The sequence below is a fragment of the Rattus rattus genome, chromosome X, assembly GCF_011064425.1.
Source record: "Rattus rattus isolate New Zealand chromosome X, Rrattus_CSIRO_v1, whole genome shotgun sequence".
Taxonomy (NCBI): domain Eukaryota; kingdom Metazoa; phylum Chordata; class Mammalia; order Rodentia; family Muridae; genus Rattus; species Rattus rattus.
Window position 1 is genome coordinate 31,927,444 of NC_046172.1, and position 18,092 is coordinate 31,945,535.

At 41.2% G+C, this 18,092-nt stretch overlaps 1 protein-coding gene across 1 annotated transcript in view; it reads left to right on the forward strand.

The window, feature by feature from the left end:
- Phka2 (phosphorylase kinase regulatory subunit alpha 2) overlaps positions 1-18,092 on the forward strand; it is a 101,350-nt gene that overhangs the window by 76,410 nt on the left and 6,848 nt on the right. The window contains 9 exon segments of the mRNA XM_032889580.1: positions 9,290-9,378; positions 10,685-10,818; positions 11,545-11,701; positions 12,426-12,502; positions 12,691-12,769; positions 12,874-13,003; positions 13,545-13,646; positions 16,374-16,492; positions 17,445-17,474. Coding sequence (XP_032745471.1) covers positions 9,290-9,378; positions 10,685-10,818; positions 11,545-11,701; positions 12,426-12,502; positions 12,691-12,769; positions 12,874-13,003; positions 13,545-13,646; positions 16,374-16,492; positions 17,445-17,474 — 917 coding nt within the window.

Sequence of the window (18,092 nt, forward strand, 5' to 3'; positions counted from 1 at the left end):
TCTGACTGCTCTGGCTAGGACTTCGAGTACTATATTGGGTAAGTAGGGAAAGAGTGGGCAGCCTTGTCTAGTCCCTGATTTTAGTGGTATTGCTTCAAGTTTCTCTCCATTTAGTTCGATGTTAGCTACTAGTTTGCTGTATATTGCTTTCACTGTGTTTAGGTATGGGCCTTGAATTCCTGATCTTTCCAGGTCTTTTATCATGAAGGGGTGTTGAATTTTGTCAAATGCTTTCTCAGCATCTAATGAAATGACCATGTGGTTTTGTTCTTTCAGTTTGTTTATATAATGGATCACGTTGATAGTTTTCCGTATATTAAACCATCCCTGCATCCCTGGGATGAAGCCTACTTGATCATGATGGATGATTGTTTTGATGTGCTCTTGGATTCGGTTTGCCAAATTTTATTGAGTATTTTTGTGTCAATATTCATAAGGGAAATTGGTCTGAAGTTCTCTTTCTTTGTTTGGTCTTTGTGTGGTTTCAGGATAAGAGTAATTGTGGCTTTATAGAAGGGAATTTGGTAGTGCTCTGTCTGTTTTATTTTGTGGAATAGTTTGGATAGTATTGGTATGAGGTCTTCTCTGAAGGTCTGATAGAATTCTGCACTGAACCCATCTGGTCCTGGGCTCTTTTTGGTTGGGAGACTTTTAATAACTGCTTCTATTTCTTTAGGAGTTATGGGGTTGTTTAAATGGTTTATCTGTTCCTGATTTAACTTGGGTACCTGGTATCTATCTAGAAAATTGTCCATTTCCTCCAGATTTTCCAGTTTTGTTCAAATAGGCTTTTATAGTAAGATCTGATGATTTTTTGAATTTCCTCTGAATCTGTTGTTATGTCTCCCTTTTCATTTCTGATTTTTTTTTTTAATTTGGATACACTCTCTGTGAGCTCTGGTTAGTCTGGCTAAGGGTTTATCTATCTTGTTGATTTTTCTCAAATAACCAGCTCCTGGTTTTGTTGATTCTTTGTTTAGTTCTTTTTGTTTCTACTTGGTTGATTTTAGCCCTGAGTTTGATTATTTCCTGCCTTCTACTCCTCTTGGGTTTATTTATTTCTTTTTGTTCTAGAGCTTTTAGGTATGCTGTCAAGCTACTCACATATGCTCTCTCCTTTTTCTTTCTGCAGGCACTCAGAGCTGTGAGTTTTCCTCTTAGTACAGTTTTCATTATGTCCTATACGTCTGGGAATGTTGTATCTTCATTTTTCTTAAATTCTAAGTCTTCAATTTCTTTCTTTATTTCTTCCTCGACCAAGTTGTCATTGAGTTGAGCATTGTTCAACTTCCATGTATATGTGGGCATTCTGTCATTATTGTTGTTATTGAAGACCAGTCTTAGTCTGTGGTGATCTGATAGGATGCATGGGATTATTTCTATCTTCCTGTATCTGTTGAGGCCTGTTTTATGACCGATTATATGGTCAATTTTGGAGAAGGTTACACGAGGCGCTGAGAAGAAGGTATATTCTTTTGTTTTAGGATGGAATGTTCTATAAATATCTGGTAAATCCATTTGGTTCATAACTTCTGTTAGTTTCTCTACATCTCTGTTTAATTTCTGTTTCCATGATCTGTCCATTGATGAGAGTGGGGTGTTGAAATCTCCTACTATTATTGTGTGAGGTGCAATGTGTGCTTTGAGCTTTAGTAAGGTTTCTTGTATGAATGTAGTTGCCCTTGCATTTGCAGCATAGATATTTAGGATTGAGAGTTCATCTTGGTGGATTTTTCCTTTGATAAATATGAAGTGTCCTTCCTTACCTTTTTTAATGACTTTTGGTTGAAGTCGATTTTATTTGATATTAGAATGGCAACTCCAGCTTGTTTCTTCAGGCCATTTGCTTATAAAGTAGTTTTCTAGCCTTTTCCTCTGAGGTAGTATCTGTCTTTGTCTCTGAGGTATGTTTCCTGCATGCAGCAAAATCCTGGGTCCTCATTATTTATTCATTCTGTTAGTATATTTTTTTATTGGGGAATTAAGTCTGTTGATGTTGAGAGACATTAAGGTAGTGATTGTCACTTCCTGTTATTTTCATTGTTAGTGGTGGAATTATGTTTATCTCTCTTTTGGTTTCATTGCAAGGAAATTATATTCTTGCTTTCTGTACCATGCAGTTTCTCTCCTTTGTTGGAGTTTTCCATCTATTATCCTATGTAGGGCTGGATTTGTAGAAAGATGTTGTATAAATTTGGTTTTGTCATGGAATATCTCGGTTTCTCCATCTATGTTAATTGAGAGTTTTGCTGGATACAGTAACCTGGGCTGGCATTTGTGTTCTCTTAGGGTCTGTAGGACATCTGTCCAGGATCTTCTGGCTTTCATAGTCTCTGGTGAGAAGTCTGGTATAATTCTGATACGTCTGCCTTTATATGTCACTTGACCTTTTACCCTTACTGCTTTTAATATTCTTTTCTTTGTTTTGTGCATTTGGTGTTTTGACTATTATGTGATGGGAGGGTTTTTTTCTGGTCCAATCTATTTGGAGTTCTGTAGGCTTCTTTGTATGTTTATGGGTATCTCTTTCTTTAGGTTATGGAAGTTTTCTTCTATGATTTTGTTGAATATATTTACTGGTCCTTTGAGTTGGGAGTCTTCACTCTCTTCTATACCTATTATCCTTAGGTTTGATCTTCTCATTGTGTCCTGGATTTCCTGTATGTTTTGGGCCAGTAGCTTTTTGAGTTTTACATTATCTTTGACAGTTGTGTTGATGATTTCTATGGTATCTTCTGCTCCTGAGATTCTCTCTTCTATCTCTTGTACTCTGTTGGTGATGCTTGTATCTATGTCTCCTTTTCTCTCCCTTTGGTTTTCTATATCCAGGGTTGTCTCCCTTTGCACTTTCTTTATTGTTTCTATTTCCATTTTCAATTCCTTCACACCTGTTTGGTTGTGTTTTCCTGTAATTCTTTCAAGGATTTTTTGTTTCCTCTCTAAGGGCTTCTACTTTTTTAACTTGTGTTTTCCTGCATTTCTCTAAGGGAGTTCTTTATGTCTTTCTTTTTTTTTTTTTGTTTTGTTTTTTTTATTAACTTGAATATTTCTTATATACATTTCGAGTGTTATTCCTTTCCCGGTTTCGGGCAAACATCCTCCCCCTTCCCTTCCTTATGGGTATTTCCTCCCCCACCCTCCCCCCATTGCGCCTTTTAATGTCCTCCATCATTATCAAAAAAATGTGGTTTCAAATCTAAATCTTGCTTTTCTGGTGTGTTTGGATATCAGTATTTTCTTTGGTGGGAGAACTGGGCTCTGATGATGCCAAGTAGTCTTGTTTTCTGTTGCTTAGGTTCCTGCGCTTGCCTCTAGCCATTGGGTTGTCTCTGGTGTTTGCTTGTCTTGCTGTTTCTGAGAGTGACTTCGCCCTGCTGTTGGCCTCTCTGTCAGCACTCCTGTAGAACTGTTTTCCTGTTTTCTTTCAGCCTTTCCTGAGGACAGGTGCTCTGCTCTCTGCTGTAGCCGTGCTCCTGGAGACTGTCTTCCAGCTCTAGGTGTGGGCAGGAATCAAAGGGTCCTGCCCCTGATTGCTCATGTAGGTCCTTGCACCCAGTGGGCACAGTTGGCACTATGCGATTCCCTCTTGGGTCTGGACTGTGGGCAGAGGGTAGTCTCCTCTGACTTCTCAGGAGTGTCCCCACTTCTGAGGGTACAGCTCTCTCCCCTACAGTATTTGGGTGCAGGGAGCTGTTGGCCAGATCAGTTCAGTCCTGGGCGCAGACCAGAACCTTGGGTACTGGCGGCTGTGTGTTCCTATATCCCTGTGTCCAGAGGCACTGTGCAGTTTCCCCTTGGACCAGGAATGTGGGCCGAGGTGTGCAGAGGTGGCAGTCTGTCCTGCGATCTTTGGATGTCTGCACTCCTGGGTGGTCCGCTCTCTTCCTCACAGGATTTGGGTGTCCAGTCTTCACATTTACAGTATATATAACAGATAGCATTTTCAATTGAACATTATAAAGTAGTATGATTATTTTCCAGTTTTTACTTTTTGGTTTTCCTGAAATGAACTTGTTGTTTTTGCTTGTTTTTCTTCTTTCTAAGTCTCCTAATGTTCTTACAATACACATCTTCACAAGACGAGTTATATGAGTGCGTCTCTTGAGTCTGTTTCTTTCTTAGAGTTTGCAAAGTCTCCCTTCTAGTCCACGTGTGCTTGAAGCTCTTTAACTTGCTTCTTGGTTAGTGTACCTGTTTACTATACGGCAATTCTTCTCTTTCTTGCTATTATTTTAGTACAGGACATCTAATAGCCCCCTACAAAACAGTAGGTAGTTGGTAACATTTTTGAGCCTTTACTTGTCTAAAAATGTTTGCAAATATCTTCGACCCAGTTAATAGTTTGGCTAGGTATAGAATCTGGATTAAAAACATTTTTCTTCACCATTTTTAAAGCATCACTTTATAATATTAGTTTGTATATGTGTGTGTATGTGTATTTGTGTCTTCATGTGCACATACTCTTGTCTGAGTGCTTGTGTGTCTATCTTTCTCACTCCTCCACTGTCTCTGTGTTTGTGTGTGAAAGCTCACAGTGAAACCTTGGGTATTCCTTAACAAGAGCAGTCACTATCCTGTTTTATTTGTTTTGTTTTGTGTTTTTGAGATTGGGTCCCTCACTGGCCTCCAGGCTCACTAATTAGGCTGGCCACAAGCCTTATCGATCTTCCTGTCTCTACCTCCAAAGTACTGGAATTACAAGTGCATGTATCCATGTCTAGATTTTAATATAGGTACTGGGGATTGAACTCAGGTCTTCACACTTGCACTGAAAGTATTTTACTGATGGAGTTCTCTTCATTTCATTATTATATTCTTAGTATCGACCTCGTAATTGGAATCCACAGTCTGCAAATCAATAAAAGCAAGCCATAGAAAATGTTACATAAATATAGACAAGAAGGTTCTGTCTGGGTAATTTTTTGATATGCTTTCACTTGCTTCTATAAAATGTTGCCTTTAGTATGCAGACATTTTTAAATGAGATCTTTATTAAACATATTTAGATTTAATCACATTTATTTTTATTTATTTTGTGTGGGTGTGGATGTGAGTCCACATGTGGTTGTCAGAGAACAGCTTGTAGGAATTGGTTCTCCTTGTATCATATGCATTCCCAGGATTGATTTCAGGTTATCATGCTTGGCAGTAAGCACCTTTCCCCACTAAGTCATCTCTCTGATCTAATATCTTTTGGTCAAATTACTTTTTTTATATGGGGGTTTATAATATATTACATTTCCTATTCCTATGTCCAAACTCTCTTATATACCTCTCTTTGCTCTCTTTGAAGTCATGGCTTCTTTTTTTCCAGTAATTGTTCTTATATGTATGTATATTTATATTATAGAGAACAATGCCCTCAGTTCCATTAATATTTCCAATTAGTCCCTTCTCTACTTCCAGACAGTCATTAATTCTCTGTCTTTTTTTGTCTCTGTTCATTTTGGATACATATAATAAACTGACTCATACTGCATGTGATCTTTCATAATTGGAACCTGTTCAGTCTGTATAATGTTACTTGCATGTATGTTTTTAAGGCTGACCATTTTGTATTAGACAACTAGTTGTTATACTCTTCCCCGGAGAAGCTATTTCTACAGCTCTCAGGATTCTTTAGTTGTTTGTAGGTTTGTTTTTGGTTTGGTTTGCTTTTGGGGTGTGTGTGTTTAGGATTGAGACCTCAGTCTTTCTTCTATCTACCTTGGCATATCTGTTATTGTTGTCCTTGTTTATCTTATGTTTATGTAGACATGTTAGTGAAACTTTATGAGTATAGTTTCTGACATTACTAAGAAGCTGTCTGCCAGCAAACTCCCTGATTTTCTAACTATTAGAATCTTTCTGCCTCCTCTTCCACAGTGGTCTCTGAGCATTAGGTGTGGGAGTGTTTTGTAGATGTATACATTGAGACTGAGCTCCAGAATTCTGCATTTTCATTAGTACTGATTCTCTATAATAATCTCTGTTGCAAATAGAAGTTTCCTTGAAAGGGAGTGAGGACTATATTTAGCTATGGCTATAAAGACAAATGTTTAGATTCTTGTTACAGATTATGCTGGTTTACTAAAGGGATGGTTGTAGGTTCTCTTCCAAAATCCATGATTTCACTAGCACCAAGGGTTTTTCTAGTTTTCCAGTACTAAGCCTGGTTTCCTTCTTGTTGAATGGATCTTAAGTCCAATTAGAAAGCTGTTGGTTACTACCAAAGTATCTACACTTACAGTTAGATGCCATGCTGAATTTTGATGTGGTTCATTGGCGTCATAGGACTGTTGGTTGCTTCCCCCTTTAGAAGTTTGCACAGTGCTTTCTGGTACCATGAAAGATATTCCTTAGGGAGGAGGCATTTGGGTTAATGGAAAGTTTTTCATTTGCTTTCAATTATAGTAGATACTTTTGCTGGGTAGATTAGTCTAGGCTGACCATCAAGGTCTTTTAGAATTCATAATGCATTGCTCCAGGCTATTCTGGTTTTTAAAGTTTCTGATTTTTTTTTTAATATGTAACTTGTGTTTTTTTCTATGATATACCATGGTGCTTTTCTTTTCTGGTCTTTTTCTATTTAGTGTTCTGTGCGCTTTTTGTATTTGTATAGGTGTGTCTCCTTAAATTGAGGAAATTTATTCTATGATCTTGTTGAAAATCAGGTCTATAACATTGACTTTGGATTCATCTCCCTCGTCTATTCCTATAATTCAAAAATTGGTCTTTTCATGGTATTCTACATTTTTTGTATTTTTCCGTGTGTGTGTGTGTGTGTGTGTGCGTGCGTGCGTGCGTGCGTGTTTAATTCTGTTCCTTTTATTTGGTCTAGATCCTCTACTTTATCTTGGAGTCCTGATAGTCTATATTTTGGAGTCCTGATAGTTATATTTTGTTTGATTCATTCTACTTGTAAGGCTTGCCTTTGAGATTTCTAGTCTAATTATTGGGTTTCTCAGTTTCATCGTCAATTCAACTTCAGTCCTCCTCAATGTTTCTATCTCCTTCCTGAATTCTACTCTCAAATCCTGGATTCTTTTTTACCATTTCCATCAACTTTATGTTTGTGTTGTGTTGGACATTGCTTAGACATTTATTCTTTTTAAGCTCTTTCTCTTTAATTTTATTGAGCAATTTCTTTGTATTTTCTCTAAACTCCTTGAATACTTTGATGAAGTTTATGGTTGTTCTTTTAAATTCTGTACACTGTGGTTCATCTAGGTAACTCTTATTGGAAAACATTTGTATGAGGCATGTAGACTTGGAAAAGAAAGTGCTACCTGGATCTTTTCATACTGTGTTTTTTGTGGGGTGTGTGTGTGTGTGTGTGTGTGTGTGTGTGTGTGTGTGTGTGTGTGTGTGTGTGTGTGTGCGCACGCACATGTGTGTGATAAGATGGGACCTGGGCATGTAGAATTCTTTTGTTCTAATGTTAGTCTGATATGGATAGAATAGCTTGGGAGAGGAAAGAAAAGATGTGTGGGCAAGTTTTTCCTAGAGGTTTGAAATGGCTTCGGTGGAATGAAGTCAGATGAACAGGATATATTGGACTGGCATACAGGATGTGTGCCTCTTGGTCTAAGCCTGGGGTGTGGTTGTAGGTCTAGCTAGGCAGAAAGATTGGATTTGGTGTGGAAGTGACCTTTGGATTGGGGGTATACAGGGACTGCCCTAGAGGGAACCTAAAGATCGAATGTAGTATAAGTAGGGGTGGCCAGGCTAGGCGAGGACACTGGATGTGGAATAGAAAGGGTGGTAGTTCAAGGATGGTCAAAGGGGCTCACTGAGCTAGACCCTGAAAAAAGATGTGGGAGATCTGGCTGGGTGTAGAGGTTCCTATATTGATTTTTGATCTTTCAAATATTAGCTGGTTTTGGAAAGTTTTAAGATCTGTTCACAGGTTCTAAAATTTCAGTGATATATAGAATAGATGGAATGTTTTCATCCACTGTATTGTACACTCAATCCTGTAGAGGTTTTCTAAAAACTTTGACTTATTTTTTTCTTCACGTTATCCCTGTACTTTCTTTTCATATATTTTTAACTTCTTGGAGAAATTTTTATTGCTTCTGTTCTGTTTTCCATATTTCTAATCTGTTATGAATGCTCAACTTTTTGTAACCCCTTCAATTGATTTTTTTTCATTTTTGCTCTTATGTTTTAATCTTCATTTCCCAAATTCCATCTGTTCTTGTCTTATACATGTAATAGAATCTCTATTATTCAAAAAAAACAGAGACAGGCCTTCTTTTATCTTTGTATTTATACTTCGTTTCCCTCAATAGTTTCCATTTCCAAGTTACCTTTTCCTTTTAGTAAGGGCTTCACCTTCTTTCTTCGGAGTATCTCCTTCAGTGCACTTCTGTTCACATGGTACTGCGGAAGAACCTCCAAGCCTAGGAAAGCTTGTGGCCTTGGGGCCATATGGTAGAGGCTGATCCTTCAGAGGGTGTCTACTGCCTCCCATTCTACTCGTCTCCTACTTCAAAGCTGAAGAACTGCTTGCCTGGATCTCTAGTCACTGTCTCTCTAAGGAATGCATTCAGGCCTTCTGATGGGTAATCAGTCTGTGCGTAGACAGCCTTCTTTCACTTTCTTCAGAGACTCCTCTAGTCTTCTGTCGTGAAAGAGGCACCATGCTGTGTGCAAGTGTAGAACATGTAGGGAACTTACTGTATCTTCAGACTTCTTTAGTTTTTGTTCCCTTGAACCCCTCACCAGTTTCAAAAGTACCCAGCACAGCAAATTCCTGAGACTTTTGAAGATTCTCTTAAGGCAGACCTGACTGTTTCCTTGGTTTCCCCATTGTATTCTTGGGGTTTGCTTACCCTGTGTCTTCTCAACTGCTTATCCTTCAACCTTTGTCTTTCCTACTCCTGAAGGTGTTGCTATTATCTTCTTTCCTGTGTTTACCTGTTCTTGAGGATTTCTCTTTTTTGTTTGGTTTTAGCAGAGTGCTTTTGTGGTTTTGGTTTTTGATGGCAGTATGTTGTTATGTGGTCCAGACTGGCCAGGAACTCACTGACAAAGTCCAAGCTGACTGTAAACTTGTAAGCTGAGTGCTGGGATTACATATGTGAACCACTTGAGCTTGCTTTATATGTCCCTTTTAAATATGAGTTAGTGAGGGAGCTGGAGAGATGGCTCCATGGACAAAGGGCTGTTGAGCTAGTGTGAGGATCTGAGTGTATATACACAGCGCCCTTGTGAAATTCAGGCTGAGCAATGCCCCACACCTACAAAATAGGGCTTTATTATCGTTTTTCCTCACAAGAGCTTTCTTAATTGCTTTCTTTTTCAGTTTTTCCCATGATTTTGCCAACTAGAGTTCTAAGTGGACACCGTAAGTCACTGAATCTTGTTGACTCCCCTCAGCCATTCCTAAAGAAGGTAAAGCATTTACAGTAGTTTTTGTTTGTTTGTTTTTTAACGTAATTCTTAAGAATACTGGGTTAGTCCCAAGAACTATCTCAAATGGTGGGGCTTAGACAGACTATTTTTTTATACCTAGAGTTTTACAGTTAAGACACTCTACATGTTAACGTGAATCCAGGCGCTTAGTTTGCATCATTGTTTACTCTGGGCTTGGTGCATACCTTTGTGCTTTGCTCGGAGGAAGAGGCCTCTTACTGTCTGTTTGCCTGACTATCAGAACATAGCAGTAATAGAAGAAAAATACACTTAACTGCCTTTCTTACTACATCTGAGCCAGCCAGAGCTCAAAACAGAGCATAGGACTTCGTTACTTTATTACCCATACTCTTTGGTTTGGTTTTTAAGACAGGGCCTCAGGTTTTAGCTCAGTATGGTTTTGAATTCACAGTCCTCCTACATTGGCCTGCCGAGGGCTTATGCTAAACATGTACCACCACTCCTGGCTTCTCCATACTCTTCATGTAATGAGATTCCTTAAAACATAAAGTCTCAGGGGTTGGTCCTTATTTTTTTCTTCCCTGATTTTATCCCACATTTATCAAAATATCCAATGCCTATTGGAGAATATTTTAATCTAACTTTATTTTTTAGGTAGTTTTAAACATGCATTTTTATGTTGTTTTGAATTCTAAAGCATCGCACTGAAAGCCATGTGTGATACACGTGATTGTAATTCCAACGTCATGGAGGAAGAGGAAGAAAGACTGCAAATTTTCAGTCACCTTGAATTTTATAGCAAGTTCTTGGGAAGCCTGGGCTACATGATAAGACCCTATTGTTACATATAGACACAGAAGTGTCCTCATGAGTGCAGTGACTGGTCACTGAGTCAATATGCATTGTCATTGGCCACTTTCTTTGCCTCCTCCTAGTTACCCCCACCCACGAGTCCAAAGATAACTGCTCGGGCCGGGGGGATGTGGCTCAATCATAGATTGTTTATCATGAAAGGCCCCAGGTTTCCTAGCACGTGGTAGGAGGAGTACTGTTGTCATGATTTGTAGCAGTAGGTTCTGTCGATTTTTGAATTTTGAGTAAATAAAACTTAGTATAAGTTTTAATCTGTTCTCTCTAGTCCTTTGCAAACGTCAAATATAGTAAAGGTACACAACTAATGCAGCACAAAAGATTTAATGAAAAGAAATGAAGCCTAACATAGTAGTGCTAAAATTCAGAAACAACGTTGGGATTTTGCTTTATGGTCTTCTGTACATTCCCATTCTTAATCCCTTTCCCTCCTTTTTGGCTTTCATGTGGCCAGACTCCTGAATATGACTACCAGTGGCCCAGAGACGACCAGGATGAAGTGGACTGTGAGAAGCTAGTTGGGCAACTGAAAGACTGCTCAAACCTACAGGACCAAGCAGACATTCTGTACATTCTTTATGTGATAAAGTAAGTGCCTTAATCTCTTTGGGCTGCTATAGCAACATATCGTCAGCCGGCATCTTAAGAAACAGAGCTGTGTCTTACAGTTCTAGAAGCTGGAAATCCAAACTACAATGTCTGGTGGATGTTTGCTTTCTCATGGATGGTGCCTTTGCACCCTATCCTTGCTATCCTTGTGTGGTAGAAGGGAGGGACAAACTTTCTGGGTCTTTTCATGTAAGGGATCTGATAGGTTATGAGGGATCTTACTTCATAGCTTAGTCACCTTCCCACAGCTCCATATCCCAATACCCTCACTCCAGGGTTAGGATTTTGATATAGGGATTTGATGGGGACACAAGCAATCAAAGCCATAACAATAAATTGATGGTGTTTACTGTGTTGAACTTAGTTCTCCATAATTCTTTTTCCCAATCTCTTGGAATCCCAGCAATGCCAGGCCATGATCACATTCACTCAAATTACCTAGGATCACTAACCATGAGACTTCTATCCTTTCTCTGCCTCTTGATGCTGGCTTTCCATGAAAGGTCTGGGCAAAGCCAGGATACCATAGTGATGTGTAAACACAGGCTTTAGTTTCAGAAGACATATTTTATTGATTGGAACCCTCTTGATCAGGCTCCGAGTTACTAGGACTGTTCAAATGTCCGGCAAAATGTATAGCAATTCATGCCTCGCCCAGCCTTGACATTCTGACCTTTATCTTTGAATTTTTCTGCCTCTGGCCAGGGGTCCCCGCTGGGATACCAATTTGTTTGGACAGCATGGAGTCACTGTTCACAGTCTTCTCAGCGAGCTTTATGGAAAAGCTGGCCTGAACCAAGAATGGAGTTTGATTCGCTACATTTCAGGCCTGCTCAGGAAGAAAGTGGAGGTCCTGGCTGAGGTCAGAATAGGCATGCCTACCAGGTCGCCCGTTTGCTCTTTCTAGCCCCATGCTTTCTTCATTCAGTCATTTAGTTGTGGAAGGTCTCAGGCAAGTGTCTCTTATCAGTAAATGGACTCAGGTAATGTAACCCAGTACCAGGCAGGCCCTCTCCTGACTGTTTTGTGCTCTGGATGGAGAAGAGAGAGGAAGAAATTCTCAGATTCATTAGTTTGGTTCTTTCTTACCAAGAAATGAAACCAAAGCACTCATTTCTCCATGTCAAAGTACAGAGATCATTAATATTTATATTCCCGAGGCCTACAAAATCCATGAAGCACTTCCTGTAACTTTAAGCAAGTATTTTGGTAAGATGCTAGTCATTGTTCCATGTGAATACTGAGGAACTCATAAGCTTGAAACACAATGTGCCTAATAACTGTAAGTAATCTTTGCTATCTGAGACCTCATCCCTGCGTTGTCTGAATATATTAGTAAGTCTCGGGTGTTTACTACAGCGGATAGGCCAGGCCTAGGACCTGGGAGACAAAGATCCACAGGGATTTGGTCTGATGTGGGTTGTTCAGCCTAAGTTTTAGGTTTCAATTTCTCAGAAGGGCCATGTGCATGAATTATAAAATTCATAAAGGTAAATTTCTGGTGTTGTTGGCACTTAACCTTCTCAGCTAGTTTGGCTTAATTTATTTTCCTTTATATCCTTTGCCCCCCCGCCCCAAATATGTAGGCCTGTGCAGATCTGCTGTCCCACCAGAAGCAGCTTACAGTGGGCCTGCCCTGAGCCCCGGGAGAAGACCATATCACGTAAGTCCCAGTGGAGGACCTCCAGACTATAGAGGGAGCACGGAGAGAGCATTTATTGTTGTGGAAGGTGCAGGGCTTTTAGAAGATACTGTGCCATGTGGGTGCTTGTAGAAAGCTGGGAACTTCAACTAAGCAAGAAGGCCCTGCTCTGAGGTACCTATTGTGAGTGACCTGCTGCTCTTTCCTAGGCCTCTTCCCCCAGAGGAGCTCACAGAACTCATATACGAAGCCAGTGGACAGGATATCAGCATTGCTGTCCTCACACAGGTCAGGTGCTGATGCAGGAAGGGCAAGTTGGGGTATAGCCTTCCTTGGAGTGCCAAAAGGCCTCAGGTTCCCTGAAGCCCTGTTCCCCTGTGTATCTGCACCAGGAGATCGTGGTTTACCTGGCCATGTATGTCCGGGCCCAGCCTAGCCTCTTTGCAGAGATGCTCAGACTCCGGATTGGATTGATCATCCAGGTGATGGCCACAGAGCTGGCTCGGAGCCTGAACTGCTCAGGTAAAAGGCCATGGCTTGCTACTCCTGACACCTCAGCCCTACCTTAAGGCCTCGCTGTGCAAGGGGTCATACTCAAGCACTTCCAAACAGGCTTCCATTCTGGGTGAGCTTTGGCTCTCTCAGGTTCCTTTGTGAGAGGTGGCTGCTGTCAGGCCACATATTACAACAATCTTCACTGGGGTAGGCACAGCCTCCACCATGTTTATATGAGAATCTTTGCTGTCTTTGACAGCTAAGCTACAATGATGTTCTCACTGTAAGATCGCTTAATAACACCTTCACTGGAAGAAATACAAACATTTGCAAAACACATTTCAGCATCAGAGATCAGTGCAATGTGAAAAATTCTATGTCTAGGAATTAAATGCTCCTGTACTGACCTAAACAGAAGGATTTGCATTCCCCAAGGACCAATGTCTTTTGAGGGCCTTTGAAGGGATTTGAAGGAATTCTGAACAAGGAGACCTGCCTTCTACATCGTCCTCTTACACCCTGAGCCACACACCACCAGCCCATGTCTAGGTCTCACATTTGTTTGCAGGGGAAGAAGCTTCGGAGAGCTTGATGAACCTCAGCCCTTTCGACATGAAGAGCCTTCTGCATCATATACTGAGTGGGAATGAGTTCGGCGTAGAGAGAAGTGGTGAGTCAGTGCAGAGTACTTCATGGGGACCCACGTGCAGATCAGCACCACTGTCAGCGGTTCCCTATAAGGAAGGAACCACATGCCACTTCTTTCAGTGGGATGAACGGAGGAGGCATAGGATCAAGGTTCCTGCTTTTAGGGACAAGGAGCATCCTCAAAAGGTTGCATTTCTCTACAGATTATAGTGGTACATGGGCAGAGCGGACCATATACGTTTGTACCTTGCATCCCCTATAGTCTTAAGTGTTAGGCGAGGAGGTTATTCTAAATGTCAGGATCACAGGGCTGCCCTTACAGATTACCTCTTGTGGCCTGGCCTTCAGTTTGTATCAAAGCCTTTGTAGCCAGGCCCCATTGCCCTCTCCAGGGGGCTCTATGATGTGTGTGGGCCGTCTACTCGCTTCATCCCAGCATTACTCATTTAGTATCTATCTTGGAAATCTGCTCAAAGTGCTAAAAAATCCAATCACCGAAGTCCTGGTGTGATTCTTGTTACCAAATGTTCCCTAATTATAAGTGAAGCAATTATCATTTCTCCTCCTCATAAAAAAGCTAAATGATTCGTAGACACATTGGTGAATTTATTTCACCGAGCCAAAGAAACACACTGTGGGCTATCATTCCTTTTAGTTTAATAAGGACATTGGGTACTTTGTATTTTTCCTGAGCGTGCACCTCAGACAAAGCCACATGGGGCAATCAGCTGTCTATTCGAGGCCTTCTCCTCTCTGAGGAGGAGTGCTCAGAAGCCCTACCCAAAAGTAATTTACAGTTATTTCAAGTACACAGTCCTTGAAATGTAAATATTAAAGCTGAATATTTAATGTGTTCTTCTCATCATAATAATGTACATGGTTTGACAGATAATTGTCATTCAATATAAAGCTATATAGAAGCGTTAAAAAACCAAGAACTGAGGAATGTCATTTGAATGCCTTGTCATGTCGAATCATAAGCAAGGACAGCATTTCTTCATTGCCTTGTAACTGTTCAGTTTTTGTAAGCTGGGAAGCTAGCAGTAGGCTTTAAACTCTGACTAAATGCTAGCATTACTATTTTTTAAATATTATTTAATGTATATGAGTACACTGTAGCTGCCTTCAGACACACCAGAAGAGGGTATCAGATCTCATCACAGATGGCTGTGAGCCACCATGTGGTTGCTGGAATTTGAACTCAGGACCTCTGGAAGAGCAGTCAGTGCTCTTAACCGCTGAGCCATCTCTCAGCCCCCTAAAATTACTATTTCTAACAAATACTTTCCCCCAAGCACAGTGTCCTGGAGTGTCCCACACCCTATTTGGCTTGTTTTCTATTTCTTTGGAACCACTCCTCCCTCTTGAACCATCATTGGATCTCCTTGATGGTTTCCTCCCCCAAAACTGCCCTCCACCTTCTTGGCTTCAGCAATGTTTTATAGGAAGTAACCTTTGCCTTGTGCCTACACAAAGGAGCATGGAATGGGAGAGTAGTATATGCATATGCCCACAAGGGACACCCATGAGGAGGGCTAACTGTGGCACCAAAAAGATTGTTTAGGCTTTATTCTAAAGGCAGACTCAGACCCAGGAGGATTCCAATTGAGCAATGATATGATTTGCCTTCTAGTATAATCCTTTATGACCATTGTCTTAGAGACCATACACATAGGGAGAAAAACTGGGGACAGGTGTTAATCCTGAGGTTGATGGTATCTGATGGAAGGAGGTGTGGCCTGGTGCAGTATGGAGATTGTCCTTTCCCCATTCCATAGTAGCATTGTATGCCTGGCTTTGGCAACACTTTCTACCTCACCCATGAGCTCTCTAGCCAGCTCAGCCCCTGCTTCCTCCCAAAGGCCTGGGTTAAGATCTCCCTGCTGTGAGTTCTGTCAGTCCTGAATGCTATGGTACATGTATACTTGCACCCATGTCCAGACAAGGCCTGATGAGGGCACCTCATCAGTTAGCTCATAACCATGGGTACCTAAGTTCTAAGCCCTTCAATAGAGTACGCAGCAGTTTTGTCATCTCACCAGGGTTAGTTGGCATTATAGAGCTTGGCAAGGTCACCATGGATTAGTGAGGACGGACCCTTTAGAAAGTCACAAATAGAATTAGATGTTATTCATTCTGAGATCCAATGTCATAGAGTTATTAAACATGTGAGATAATATGAAATGCTGTAGAAAAAATTCACAAAGTGTTACATGCAGAAACAACTGATCATGCTTACATACGACATGTCATGTGTATAATAGAGAGTTCCCCTTTATTCATATATTTGATGTTGATGTTGTAAAAAATGTATCCATGGAGGAAAACTGGCAGAATGATAACTGAAATGTCTACAGATGTTATTGATAACTGAAATGTCTACAGATGTTACTTCTGGCTTCCTTAGGTGGTCTCAGTTTTCCATAGAGAAAATATGTTTTGTAGAAGTAAAAAAAAATAGTTTTCAAAACCAATTTCATCACCCAATGGTTTTTCGCCACTCTGCTCTGTACCTGCTGTTTAAGTAGTACCCACACGCTCACACCGCCTTTTGGGTGTCTCGTGGGTCTGTGCTACCTTCAGCACTGTAAGCCCAGGCCTGGCTGGGGCAGGTAAGACCTTTCTCTCATTGGGTTTACATTCAGGCAGGGAAGAGAAGTGGATCTCAGAAACATGTAGCCCGTGTTGCCTCTCTCAAGGCAGGTGCCATAGATTCCCTAAAAGCAACATGCATGCATTTTCCTTCCAGTGCGCCCAATACACTCCTCCATGTCCAGCCCTGCCATCTCCATCCATGAGGTGGGTCATACTGGAGTCACCAAAACTGAGAGGAGTGGTATCAGCAGACTGAGGAGTGAGATGAAACAGGTAAGAAGACCTTAGCATGGCAGCTCCATGGGAGGGCTGGAAACGGTTCTTCCGCCAGGGCTCATCTCTGAGAAACAAGGGCATGAAGCTCTGGCCTGTTGTCTGTAGCAGTCGTGGGACCTGAAGACAGCGCTGTAGCTCAGGTAGGTACCCTAAGCCATTTGCATGCACTCACCAATGTCTCGCCTTCATGTGATATTACATGGACGTCTTTGTCCATGTTTGTTCCCTTGTTATTTAAAAAAGTAGAGTATTCCTGGGGCTTGAGAGACGGATTAGGAGTTCAAATTCCTGGCTGCCTTTAGAGAAGACTTGAGTTCAGTTCCTAGCACCAGCATGACAGCTTTTAGCTAGCTGTCTGTGACTCTAGTTCCAGGGGATCTGGTGCCCTCCTCTGATCTCTGCACCAGGTACATGGGTGGTGCACATATAACACATGAAGGCAAATATGCATACCATAAACAAAAATAATTTGTTAAAGTAGAATAATGTCAGAAGAGAGAACCATTTCTCCATCAAATGTGTTCTTCTTCTGAAATAGCAAGCGGGATGTGGAAATAGACTAGAATAATTATACCTGTATTTACCACCAGCCACAGTAGTCTCTTCATTTTTCACCCTAATTTAACTCACAATAGAAAACCTTTTGAGCTGACCGTCACAGGTCTGCAACTCACCACCTTTTCAATCTTGTTGCATCTAATACTGTGCCCTGACATGACCATGACCTATGCTGAGAAAATCTGCTTATACACTAGTCATGCTGCCTGACTTGCTTGGGTCTGTGAGGGGGGAGTGGCCATCCCCTGAGGGAGGGTGGGCAGCTCCTGAGGGGGGAGTGGCCAGCCCCTGAGAGGTATCAGCATGCTCTGACCTTTTGGAGTGTGAAGGAGGCCGCAGAGCATTCTTAACTCGGAGTAGGTTTTTACTTTCTGATGTTTTTTACTTTCAGATGAATAGGCGAGCTAGTGCTGATGAGCAGGTGAAGTACCTTGCTTTTCTGTCTGTTTAGCTATACTCTTTCTGGCTTGAACATGGAAAGCTAAGCTGCTAATTACAGAGTGTGGATGTGTGTGCATGGTAGAATGGCACAGTAACTCAGGCACGCAGAGCCAGAGAAGCAGATATGAAGGTGGGAGAGAGGATCTTGCTCTTTGGCTTTAAAAAGTCCAGTTGGGGTGGCCAGTTAGGTCATTTAGTGCAGGGTACTAATCCAAAGGATTACATTTATCTAAGTCAGCTTTTGTAAGGATTCTTTGTGAAACAGATAGTCCACACTCTGCCTCCATCAGCATTTCTGTTCAAAAAGAGGGAGCTGAAAGAGGGGAATGTGGTCAGTAAAAAGAATAAGACAGTATTAGCAGTTCCTGCCCTCAGCCAACCTGGAGAGACTGAAACCTGGAAAGAAAAGGTGTCCAGGCACACTGTACAACACCTCTTGATATACTCCTTGCCTTGAGAAAAAAATGGATATGCTTTTTATTTATACATTGCTTTTTGAGATGGGGATCTCCATGGTGCCCTAGCTGTCCCCAAACTTCTGGGCTCAAGAAATCCTCATCCCTCTGCTTCTTGAGTAGCTGCAACGACAGGAGCAACT